General features: G+C 41.6%; 1 protein-coding gene across 8 annotated transcripts in view; it reads right to left on the bottom strand.

Annotated features, from left to right (window-relative positions):
* Positions 1 to 10,306, bottom strand: part of ARHGEF7 (Rho guanine nucleotide exchange factor 7) — a 113,172-nt gene extending 102,866 nt beyond the window's left edge. For 3 of the 8 annotated variants that reach the window (XM_070751185.1, XM_070751173.1, XM_070751172.1), the window contains exon 1: positions 9,844 to 10,176. In XM_070751185.1, the coding sequence (XP_070607286.1) occupies positions 9,844 to 10,008 (165 nt within the window). In that variant the 5' untranslated portion in view covers positions 10,009 to 10,176. Of the gene's footprint in view, positions 1 to 9,843 lie in introns of all 8 variants that reach the window. The other 5 variants (XM_070751179.1, XM_070751177.1, XM_070751178.1 and 2 more) reach the window with 3 other exon arrangements.
* Positions 10,307 to 12,648: the final 2,342 nt, after the last annotated feature.

Consider the following 12,648-nt stretch of genomic DNA (forward strand, 5'->3'; position numbering starts at 1 on the left):
CCCCCTGGCCGGCTGTGGTGAGGCTGGGAGGGTGTAAACAAGTGGGGAGACACTTAAGCGAGCGAGCACCCACCCTACACGCATCTTTGCTGCGCTTTGGCCAAGCCTTGCCGATTTCCCTGATAATTCAAAGTGTTGGTAATGACCTTTAAAGCCCTTCATGGCATTGGACTAGAATACCTCCGGAACCGCCTGCTACCGCACGAATCCCAGCGACCGATAAGGTCCCACAGAGTTGGCCTTCGCCGGGTCCCGTCGACCAAACAATGTCGTTTGGCAGGCCCCAGGGGAAGAGCCTTCTCTGTGGTGGCCCCGGCCCTCTGGAATCAACTCTCCCCGGAGATTAGAACGGCCCCTACCCTCCTTGTCTTTCACAAGTTACTCAAGACCCACCTATATCGCCAGGCATGGGGGAATTAAGACATCTCCCCCAGGCTTTCTTATATTTTATGTTTGGTATGTATATGTTGTATGGTTTTTAAATTGTTGGGGTTTTTTAATGTAATTTTATTATTAGATTTGTTCCATTGTTATACTGTTTTTATTGTTGTTATGAGCCGCCCCGAGTCTTCAGAGAGGGGCGGCATACAAATCTAATAAATTGAATTGAATTGAATTCCCTGATTCCCCCGTTTTCCAGGTTTGCTGGACACCCTATCACAAGTAATATTTATATTATATTATATTATATTTATTTATGTATTTTAAATTCCATTCTTTCAATAAACAAACCAGTTACTTTTCTGCTGCCTGTACCTTCCACGTGCTGCCTATACCTTTCATCCAATTTCCTGAATCTCTAGGGCAGGGGTGTCAAACTTTTTTGTTACCTAGGTCTACCACGTTTAGTTTTCAATTTCCTCCCAAATTAATTGCTATAGCTTATCTTCCAGATATATTCACTGTTTCTTTTTACCTCTTAATTTTAGTCTATACTCCTCCCTTTCCTCAATTTATATCTTTACTCTTTTTTTATTCTGTTACTTCTAAATGTACTAAATTTCATATCTCTTTTCCCAATTCATATCTCCCTTTCAACTTTATTACTCAATTTATTTTAATTCATTCTCCATATTTAAACAACTTCTAATTGTACCATTACACTTCCATCCGTTGTTTAACATTACCAACTTCCCAATACTGTATACAATAATAAAGAAAAAAAGAACCCCTAATTGTCTAAAATCTCTACAACAAAAAATTCCATTTTATAAATTATTATATAAAGACCTCTAAAATGATAATTATACAGATCTTGTAATAGTCCAAAAATGTCAGTAATTATCTAATCATTTTCAACATTAAATCAAATGTATAAGTTATACAAATCTTATATAAAACCAAATCCTATAAAGCAGTAATTATTCCAATTTTATAACCTTCCAACAATTGACCTACTATAGTCTAATTGATTTCCCTTCTTTTCTTTATTCTTTTTCCCTCTCATTATCAAACTTTAATTCAAACCATCATGTACCAATCTAATAGAGAATTATTAACTTATAAAAAACCCTTTTAACAAAATAATTATGCTGATTAACCATACACATTTATACACAACTAGTAGTATTTACATGATTGAATGTAAAATAATAATTCTGCATATCCTACTTAATTATACACAATTATCTAACCCTTCTTCCTTTCTATTGACCTTCCCTTTTCATCCATTCTCTTTTGGTCTCTCAAAAATTCCACTTCTTGTAGGTTTTTCCCTTCCAAACCCTACTCTTAACTTTTTCTTTTTCTGTCTTTTATTTTTATGCCAATAATTCCTTTTTTTCCAAATTCCTTTTCTTCCTTGAATATATTATTTGTGTAAGTCTGCTCTCAATTCCTCCTAGTCTCTTCTCCCTATTACCCCCTTTATTTTTAATTGCTTTTTCTGATACCAATGCTCCCCTCTTACTCTTTTCTTAACGCTATAAATACCAGTAATCATCAATCTGGTTTTTTTTTATTTTCAGTCCCTTTTCATCTATGCAATCTGCTTGTTCTTCATTTTCATTTTGCACCATTGTAAATTCTAAATGTTCTTTATGATTCATCTCATTTTCTATTTTTTTCACCTCTGATTTTCCAAAAGTAACTTTTTTTGTCTTCATAGAAGTATTTTAACATCTCAGTCCTTCATAGATACACATCTCCATATTATCAAGTTCACAATTCACAAAGTTAGAAACATAGAAACATAGAAGTCTGACGGCAGAAAAAGACCTCATGGTCCATCTAGTCTGCCCTTATACTATTTTCTGTATTTTATCTTAGGATGGATATATGTTTATCCCAGGCATGTTTAAATTCAGTTACTGTGGATTTATCTACCACGTCTGCTGGAAGTTTGTTCCAAGGATCTACTACTCTTTCAGTAAAATAATATTTTCTCATGTTGCTTTTGATCTTTCAAAAGTTCACAGATTTTTTTTTTTACTTGCAACTTAAGTCCATATCCAATCCAATTCAAAATCCTCTTATCTTCTATCACCAAAACAGTGCACCTGTCATGGTTCCAAATAGCATTGAAAATTAAATCAGAGTCCCAGGCAAAGTATTCATCAGTTCCAATATATTGGCAGAGCCATGTTGACACATCTGGGAGAAACTCGAATCTGAAATCCCAGGGGTTTCTCCATCCAGTTGAAAGTTAAATCCCTTGTCCCCAAACCCCCAAGTCTATCACATTGACCTATCATCTTCATCTGCCAATTTAGCAGCAACTCCCATCTCCTTCCGTGCAGAAGTGCAAAACAAAGGATGACTTTGACAATCTAGAAGAAATTTATTATAACTACATGCAGACATAGAATTACATGGAATTACCCCTCCCAAATTCCTACAGCTAAGAATACATTTTTAAAATACCGTTAGTATAAAGTGTGGCAAGCCAAAGACCCCAAGGCTTCGGCCTGACAACAGCATCAAACACAATAGCATAATACACACTGTTTTCAAGTCCTTTCAAGCTCCTAGTTATCTTCTTATGAGCAACATAAGTCTCCAGCTGTCAGCAAATTCAGCTTTCCAAAGTCTGTTGCAATGTTTTCTTTTAATAAGCAGATTGCATTGCCAATTTCCCAATATAACAAAACAATTCTTTTACAAAAGTCTCCAAGTATTTTAAATGCACTGAGCACTTATAAGATATTACTATTGTACACTGTTTTATTGTCGGTGTTAGCCGCCCCGAGTCTCTGGAGAGGGGCGGCATACAAATCCAATAAATAAATAAATAAAATATTTTCTTCAAATTCTTTTTTTCCAGTCTCTTTAACTTCCACCAATTCCAATTATAAAGATATCCTGAAATTTGGGCTTTTAAATGTGTTTCTTTAACTCTCTCTATGGTATTTCCAATTGCTAAGTAGCCACTCACTCCATTTTAGAGTTTGTCAACTTTTAAATTTTAAATTTCTTCCTTTTATCATTAAATCGGCCAAATATTCACTCAGCTTCAGCACTTCTTCACCTCTCTCCAAAATAAACACTTAGATCTTGTCACCCAGGCAATCCACAATCTCTCCATTTCAATCGTGGTCATCCCAGCTAATGGCGACAAAGTCGTCTTCCACAGCTGCTGGCCAAGAGACTGGCACCTGCTCCCTGATTTGCTCCCCAGCCTGCCAACTTGTTCCTCTCTTCTTCTCCACCCCTCCTGAGCAGATCTGACCTGGTTACAATCCGGTTCCAGGTCTCCAAACAGCTGTGATTTGGGGTTTCCTGCAGAGCACAGGAGACACCCATAGCGCTGCAACACTGCCCACACCCCTTCTTCTCATCAGAGCCACACCACTATTAAGATTAAAGACGGTATACAGAAACCCAGTGATATGCTTTCCTCCCTAAGAGGGAAATTATTTTACTTGGATATCCAATTCCTCTTGTTGCGTGTCTCAAATGAGACTGACAGAAGAAAAGAGGTCCACTATTGCAACTATTTTCAGGGGTAGAAATCTGTAGTGAAAAGAAAGGGAGAGTTCTTCTCCTCTCTGCCTGCCTCTCCTTCCCTGTCCAACTTTCCTTTGCTGCCCTTATCTTCCCCTTGATCTACCACTGTTCATTATCAAAGTAGGGCCAAGCACATATCCCTACAAGGGCAGTTCTTAGCTGCCACTGCTGCTTCCTAAATGATCATTTCCACACAAGTAACTTCCAAGGTTCCACAAGGTTGATATTTCTTTGCTCCTATAGGTTTTATTGCTGGGTAAGTTCTAATGCAGGGGTGACAAACTCAAGGCCTTGATGCTTAGATCTCACCCATGGGGCCACCCTGGAAACAGCGAAGGATTGGCCCAAAGTGCTTATGCCAACAAAAACAGGGCTCAGGAGGGCCACATGTATCCCCCCCAGCTCCGTTTTCGCTAGCAGAGGGTTGCAGGAGGCCATTGCAGCCAGAAATGGAGCTGAGAAGCCCATTTTTGCTGGTAGAACACTTGAGCTACCAAAGGCGCCTCCGATACGCATGATGTCCATGCCCACCCTGGCCATGCCCACCTCAGGCCCACGAAGTCAAACAACAACCCCGATGCAGTCCTCAATGAAATCAAGTTTGACGTAATCTCTTGATCAATCAAGAGAAACGGTAACAGAAACTGGATGGATGGAAAGGTCAGTTGGGCCTCCCTGAAGCTCCTCCTCAAAGTGGCAGACTATCTTCATAAAGGAATAACTGCAGAATTTCAGTTTTTTGGCTGATACTAAGAGGAAGGCTCTGAGGACATGTCCTGCATAATGGTAAGCAAGCCATTTAAACATTTAGCAGGAAATATGTGTGATGAATTCTAAAATGAATTGAGTATATTTGTTGATCATTAAAATTTCTACTGTTTTGTATGCCTAATATTTCACCAGTCTTAGATATCAGCCTTCCATCCTCCCTAAGTGGGTAAGATGAGGACCCGGATTGTGGGAGCAATATGCTGGGTCTGTTAAAAAGTGCTATTGCTAACATGTTGTAAGCCGCCTTGAGTCTAAGGAGAAGGCCGATATAAAAACCGAATGAATGAATGAATGAATGAATGAATGAATGAATGAATGAATGAATGAATCTCAAAGAGTCAGCTCAGTACATTTGCTTTTCATTGATGCAGTATTATTGGTCATATTAATTTTTTAAAATAAATTATCATTCATCCAAAAATGTAGACTGATATTGAAACGGTATAAAACCTTCCAAAATTAAGTAATGAAGATAAAGCAGCAAGTGAAAAATCAGAAAGTCTGATGGAACACTATCTTATCTGAGAATGTTAACATCAGACTGAAAAATTTAGACAATCATATATTTAAATTAGTAAGCTAAAATATCAATGAACGTTTTGCTTATATATGTAGCATTTTCACTTCCCTCTTATCTCAAGCTATCTCTTTTTTTTCCAAAATCCTCTAATATTAACTTTCAAATTTTGCCCACAGCCCAATAAATATAGTTGCCAACATTAGAATGTAGGAGAATTATTGAATAAAACCCAGAAAAACCCTAATTCCTATAAAACTGTTAGATAATAACAGAATCCCATGCTAACTTCAATCACACATGGACCATCTAGGATTTTCTTTTTTGAATTGCACTCCTACATTATCCAAATTAATTATTAGTAAGCACATTGCAGATAGCCATTCTTTCACAAAATGCCTTCTTTTTTAGTGACAAATTGGAAATTTCCTTCTACTAGCTTACTCCCTTATTTTCTCTCTACTCCTTAATACCAGAATATTCAACAATTGCTGAGTATCCATCATTCTTTCATTAGACTTCAGGTCTAGTCACTCTGTCAACTCTTCCTAGCCTTGAAAAAACGTATTTGCAAGATATGTGGCAAGATTACTGTAAGTATAATTTGGATGTCAAAAAAGTTGAATATGAGTTCATAAGTCCTAAGCAGCCTCCATCAAAACCATGTTGACCATTGAGTTGATATATTTGATTTATACTTCATAATGGTCCACATATTATGCTAAGGCATGATGTGCTTAAATCATGGTTTTGACCTGCTTCACTAAATACACAAACCAGGGGTGGAATTCAAAAATTTTCCCTACGGGCTCTGTGGGCATGGCTTGATGGACGTAATGTGTCTTCGTGGGTGTGGCTTGATGGGTGTGGCAGAGGAAGGATACTGCAAAATCTCCCTTCCCACTCTACTCCAGGGGAAGGATAATGCAAAATCTCCATTCCCACCCCACTCTGGGGCCAGCCAGCAATTGTATTTGCCAGTTCTCCAAACTACTCAACATTTCTGCTACTGGTTCTCCAGAATCTGTCATAACCTGCTGAATTTCACCCGACACAAACCCGTAAGGCATATTTTATATAATACAACAGTGCCATCCCACCCCCACTACTGCTCTTATGGGTATAACGCAACTGGCAGAGATTTTAAAGAAGATCTAAATATAAGGAGGAATTTCTTGACCATGCAAGCTCTTCAGCCATGGAAAAGCCTCCCTCCTGGAGCTGTGAAGGCCACTGAAAGGTTTCAAGCAAAGATGGGGGAGCTATTTGCTCACCGTGGTCTGAGAATTTCTGCCCTAGGGAGTGGTTTGGATTAGAAGACTTCGAATCCTGTGATTCTGTGATATATTCAGAACTTCCTCAGGATGATAACTGATAAATTTATTTAAATTATGAATCCCTGAAAGGGACTCACGGTTTATGACAGTGATGGTGAACCTTTTTTTCCTCGGGTGCCGACAGAGCGTGGGTGTGCACTATCGCGCATGCACAAGTGCCCACACCCATAATTCAATGCCTGCGGAGAGTGAAAATAGCTTCCCCCGCCCCCTGGAGGCCCTTCCCCTACCCCACGGAGGACCTCTGTAGGCCAGAAACAACCTTTTTCCTAACTTCTAAAGGGCCCAGTAGGATTGTGTGTCACCCTCCCCAGGCTCCAAAGGCTTCCCAGGAGCCAGGGGAGGGTAAAAACGCCCTCCCTCATCCCCCAGAGACTCTCTGGAAGCCAAAAACACCCTCCCAGAGCCTTTGTGCAAGCCAAAAATCAGCTGGCTGGCACACACATGCCCGTTGCAATTGAGCTAGGGCAACAGCTTGTGTGAAAGCAGATATGGCTCCGTATGCCACCTATGGCACCCGTGCCATAGGTTCGCCATCACTTGTTTATGAGAAGTAGTCTGTGTTTTTATTAAATCCAGATCTATAAATCTCTAAAAAAAAATGAATTTTAAAATGCAAGGGACTTTTCTGCCGCACGAATCCCAGCGACCAGTTAGGTCCCACAGAGTGGGCCTTCTCTGGGTCCCGTCAACTAAACAATGTTGCTTGGCGGGACCCAGGGGAAGAGCCTTCTCTGTGGCGGCCCCGGCCCTCTGGAACCAACTCCCCCCAGAGATTAGAATTGCCCCCACCCTCCTTGCCTTTCGTAAACTACTTAAAACCCACCTCTGCCGCCAGGCATGGGGGAATTAAGATTTCTTCTCCCCCTAGGCCGTTACAATGGTATGCATGGTATGTTTGTATGTGTGTTTGGTTTTCTATATTAAGGGGTTTTAATTTGCTTTTAGTATTGGATTATTATTGTATATCGTCTATGATTGCTGTTAGCCGCCCCGAGTTTTCGGAGAGGGGCGGCATATAAATCCAATAAAACTTGAAACTTGAACTTGAAACTTTTCTACCCCCCAGGCTTCAAATTCATAACCCCTCAGGATGTAACTAGAAGCCATAGCAAATCCACCCTCTAGTGGCCATTACTATGCATCTAATACTGTACATTTCTTTAAAAGAGCACAAAAGTTCTGGCCAGTATAATCTTTTCATTAAAAAGTGTATGTACTTTTCCCAGCCTCTTGTGGTTAATTCTCACCTAATGCAATTTCCTCAAAACATGGAAATGCTCAGTTATCTATTCTCATTTAGTTTCTCCTTAATTAGAATAAAAGTGAAACCTCAGTCAATATCTAGGTCAAAGTGCATTGTATAGTACATACTGGGGGGGTGGGGGGGTGATCAATGTGTAGAATTATTGCTCCTTCCTTATTACCTACAATCTGGTTCCTAGTACACAGAGACACAAAAGTCCAATCTGCTGTTCTAAGTACATTTATATGCATGTGGAATAAACATAACCTTCTCTCTTGCAGAATACATGGAACCTTCTCATTTCAAACTAATGCTGGAAAATGCTTGGCTAAACAAGAATTTGAGGAAGGAAAGAGCTTTTAAAAAATCATCTCACATGCCCAATGTTTTTTTTTTTTTAAAAAAACCTATGTTCTTGGTTTTTCCCATCACACAGTGCTCCATCTGAATATCAAGATACTAAACTTAGACTTTAAAATAACACAATAAATCACAGGAGCTGCCTTGCTAACTAGGTCATCATTTTGCAATGTGGGCACCTTAAGAAATTTCTCACTAAGAACATATTCAAGCACTAGGAATGGGAGTGTCAAGGCACAACTGAGTTAGGTGTTTTTTCTCTTTTTTTCCTCTGGAAACCGAAGCTTATATTGCATGTTGAAGTCCACTTAACCTGTGTGTGTGAAAGAGAGGTTTGTATAAAAATATAACTATAATATAAAAACCCTGCAAGATCACACCTTCGGTCACTGTACAAAATTGTGGCAGGCATTTATTTACAGAAAATCTATCTATCTATCTATCTATCTATCTATCTATCTATCTATCTATCTATCTATCTATCTATCTACAGTACATATCTTCTATGCTGCCCAATCCCTTGCGACTCAGAGCAGCTAATACAATATCTCAAAGTAAATAATAATCTAATAATCTCCAAGTAAAATTAAATATTGGTTTAATTGGCAGACTTGGTTGGTAAATCCACAGTAACTGAATTTAAACATGCCTGGAATAAAAATATATCCATCCAAAGATAAATTACAGGAAATAGTGACTAGATGGACCATGAGGTCTTTTTCTACCATCAATCTTCTATGTTTCTATGTAATATGCCTCCACGTCTATGAAAGCAAAAAAAATTTTTTTACATTTCGCTAATAGTTAAGATGCATTAACACACAAAAGACATTTTCGAATCTAAATATTTTATGAAAAAGGGAATTCTTTCTTCTAGAGATTCATCTTTTCTTTCACACCCCCACCCACAAAATGACACATAAATTAGAATTCTAAAGGGAGATTGATCCCTTTTAATGCGTTTTTTTTTGTCCTTTTTGGTACGATCTGAAGATTAGGAAGCCTGGAGGGCACATTCTGCCTGAAGGCCGACCAGCTAAAGTGTATACTGTATTTTCAAACTATATTTTCAAAACTCTGCTCCCGATTCGGCCCACCTCCCCACCCACCCACTCCCTTCAGCTCCCCCCCCCCCTTTCAAAGCTTGACAATGGAAACCTCTGCAGCTAGACAGGAAGGATGTGTCCGCGCAAGAGCCTTCCCACGGGGGGAAAAAAGGCCACAGGCTTCCTGCCTTTCCAAGGGTGGGGAAAAGGCTGTGTTGTGAGGGGGGGCAGGCGGGTGAGAGACCCCTGGACAAAGGAAAGTGCGTGGATCTAAGCGAGTCCCGGGGCTCACTTTCCGACCTCCCCAGAAAGAGAAGGAGCCTGGCGGATTGAATCCAGGCGTGTCATGCGCGCTTTTATCTTTACAATTTTTAAACCTCTCGGTATCTCTGCCCGGTTAATGGTAAAGGAGCTGGTCAGCCTCGCCTCACGCGGGGTTTTAGGTTGCAACGGTTGTTAAAAGACCCGCACATGCTGGAAGGGAAGCAGCAGTTCGGTGCGTTAAGCGACGCCCTGGCGGCGGAGCCCAAGTAAAAAGAGAAAAAAACCCGATTCTCTTATGGGGCCGGGCCGGCGGCAGGGGAGAGCTTTAAACGGGAAAGGTATTGAAAAGGCACTTACTTTATCTATGGTGCCCGGCAGCAGGCGATCCAGCAGTCTGCAAAGCACCACGCCGTCTTTCAGGGACGCCTGCAGAAACCCCTCCGGGTCGGAGATGCTTTTTTTGGGCGATTCCAGCACCCCGAGGGTGATCAGCCATGTAACGGTTTGCTCGGCTGAATTCATGGCTGCTGCCAAGCGGCTAATCCCACCGAAGAGCCAGCGCGCCACAGACGGGGTGGGGGGAAAGCAATGCACCAACCCACTCGAGGAGGCGAAGGGTCGTATTTGAAGGGGCGCCGGGAACTGTTGCTCTCCAAAAACAGGGATTTTTCCCTAGATTTGCCTCTCCCCCCCCCCAAACCACCCCACCCTCCCCCTTCCCCCCTTGATAGATATATATTTTTGGCTTGGGATTTCACATGGAGGCAGCAGCCGAGTCGCGAGGCGCTGCTGCTTCTGCCGCCGCCGCCGCTCCCCCTCCTCTTTTCTCCCGTAGTTGCAGAGGATGATGACGACTCGGTTTACGAAATCCGGGAGGTTCGGTTTCTCCCTCCCGTGCTTTTTGGCAGCTTGTCAAACGCCTTTTCATTATGTACACATGAACCTGCAGCGCCTCCCCCCGCCGGCTGCCGCGCCATGACATCATTCGGGCGGCAGGAAGGCGAGAGTGGGAGGGGGATAGAAAAATAGACCCTCGCCCGCTCCTTTCGCGCGCGGGCCTGGCGACGGAGCCGGCGCCCCGTCGTCGGCCGCGCGCCAAGCCTCAGCGCGCGCGGGCCCGCGTTGCCTCAGCCGCCGGATCTTCCTGCCGGGGGAACCTGGACTTATATATAAAAAGCGAACGCCGAGCCTGTTTCCTCTCAGAGGCGCCCGTTAAGGCTGGCGGTGTGGAGTTCGTGCACGCGTCCGTGAGGGGTACATGCACACGTTCGCGGCTGCACGCGTGAAGAGGCAGGGTCGGCTTGGCTTCTGCGAAGGTCTACCAGAACCTTTGAAGCGTATTTGTATACACGGCAAGAGAAAGTAAAATGCCCAAAAATGACCGAGTGGGCTAAATTCAAGATAAACATTGACCAAAAGATTGGAACGAAATAAATATACGATCTCCTGCGTGAGGGGAGGAGGATTTTCCAGTGATTTGTAGGGAGATCCGCGTAGAAGGGATGTTTTGAAACTAGACCTTTTTTGCGCTGAATATCCAATATTGATTTCCATCTGTACTATTCGCTTTTTAAAAAAAAACCAACTCGTTCCCTCGGCGAGGAAGAATAAGACTAACGTGTGGGGAGGGGGGACAACACAAATAAGGCGTATCTTTTGATCATTTTCGGGAAGCTCCCAAGCTACAAATTCCCCGTACTACTGAACGAGGGAAAATGTGGAAAAATAATCCGCCCGGCTTGTTGTGCAACGGAAAGAAGAGAAAGTTTTGTCCCACCACCACCCAAAAAAACCTTTCGCGTTTACGACGAACTTCCTCGCGCTGTTAAAAAAAACAGTTCATGAGCTCCGCTAACTACAGTACTCACTGTAGTACATTCAACCCTGAGGTGGCTTGAGCGGTTCTTGCTCGCGGCGCCCTCCAGCGGCAGGTGCGTTTATTTCTACTACATGATTCTAACCATTATTCCTGTACAATAACACGAATAAGTCGACATTGCGGCTTTTGTGAAGTTTCTTGTTTCTTTTCCTGATGACTAAAATCCCAGATAAGCCGCATAAATAAATCTTTTAATAAACCTTTGCTAAAACCAGGGCTGGGCGTGGCCAACACTTCACAAATTTGGCCTGCAGGCTGCAAGTTTGACACTTCTGGTCTATAACAATTAATTTGATAGCTCTTCCCACTCATTTATTTATGCTAAGCTTTTAAAAAATTAAACCATCATTCCAAAGTGAACCAGGTCATCTTGATGAGATCCTAAGGAGATTGGTCATAGGAGCTTTAGTAAAGAGCCCAGGTAGAAGATGATGCCTGTTTTTCAAGATTTTTTTACATAAATGCCCACTTTGCCTCACAAGGTACACAGTGTAGGAACGATGGTGGACTGCAAGATCCAGCGCACACTAATAAGCCCAAAATCAAAAAGTGAAGCTTTACTATCAAGTTGATGAATTTCTAAGTCTCCCCAATTTCAGCTTAAGGTTTTAACCAGCAGTCACCACTTTTCTGAAGGTGAATGATACCAGGTTTTATTTAATGCTAGATGTGAATAGCAGCAAAAGTTTAGAAACCAGACCAAAGACAAAGTATAAGCCATTATATTTTCATTAAAAGTATTTTATTATTAATACTTTATTAAATTATTTTATTACTGGGTGAATTTTTAGTAATACAGAATATTAGTAATTCTTCCATGCTAAATATAATAGACATTATTCATTTTTTAAGTGTTAGAGCCAGCTTGGTTACAGAAAAAGAATTAGGACCTGAGGTACATTTGGGATCTGTCAAAAGCAATCACTGAAGACAACATTTAAATACATTCGCATTTTGTTTTTTACTTTAAAATAAGGTATGTGCAGTGTGCATAGGGATTTGTTCACAGTTTTTTTTATAGTCCAGCCCCCCAATAGTCTGAGGGACAGTGAACTGGCCCCTTGTGTAAAAAGCTTTGGGACCCCTGGTCTAGAACGTAAGAACAGAAGAAGAGCCATGCTGAATCAGGCCAAAGCCCATCGAGTCCAGCATTCTGTGTCACACAGTGGCCCACCAATTGTCCATGGGGATCTTGAGCAGAAAGAGAAGGCAAGACCCTCCCTTTCCCCTGATACCCCCCCCCCAACAAATGGTACTCAAGGGAATCTTGCCTGCCTCAATCA

This window comes from Erythrolamprus reginae, chromosome 4 (assembly GCF_031021105.1).
Source record: "Erythrolamprus reginae isolate rEryReg1 chromosome 4, rEryReg1.hap1, whole genome shotgun sequence".
Taxonomy (NCBI): domain Eukaryota; kingdom Metazoa; phylum Chordata; class Lepidosauria; order Squamata; family Dipsadidae; genus Erythrolamprus; species Erythrolamprus reginae.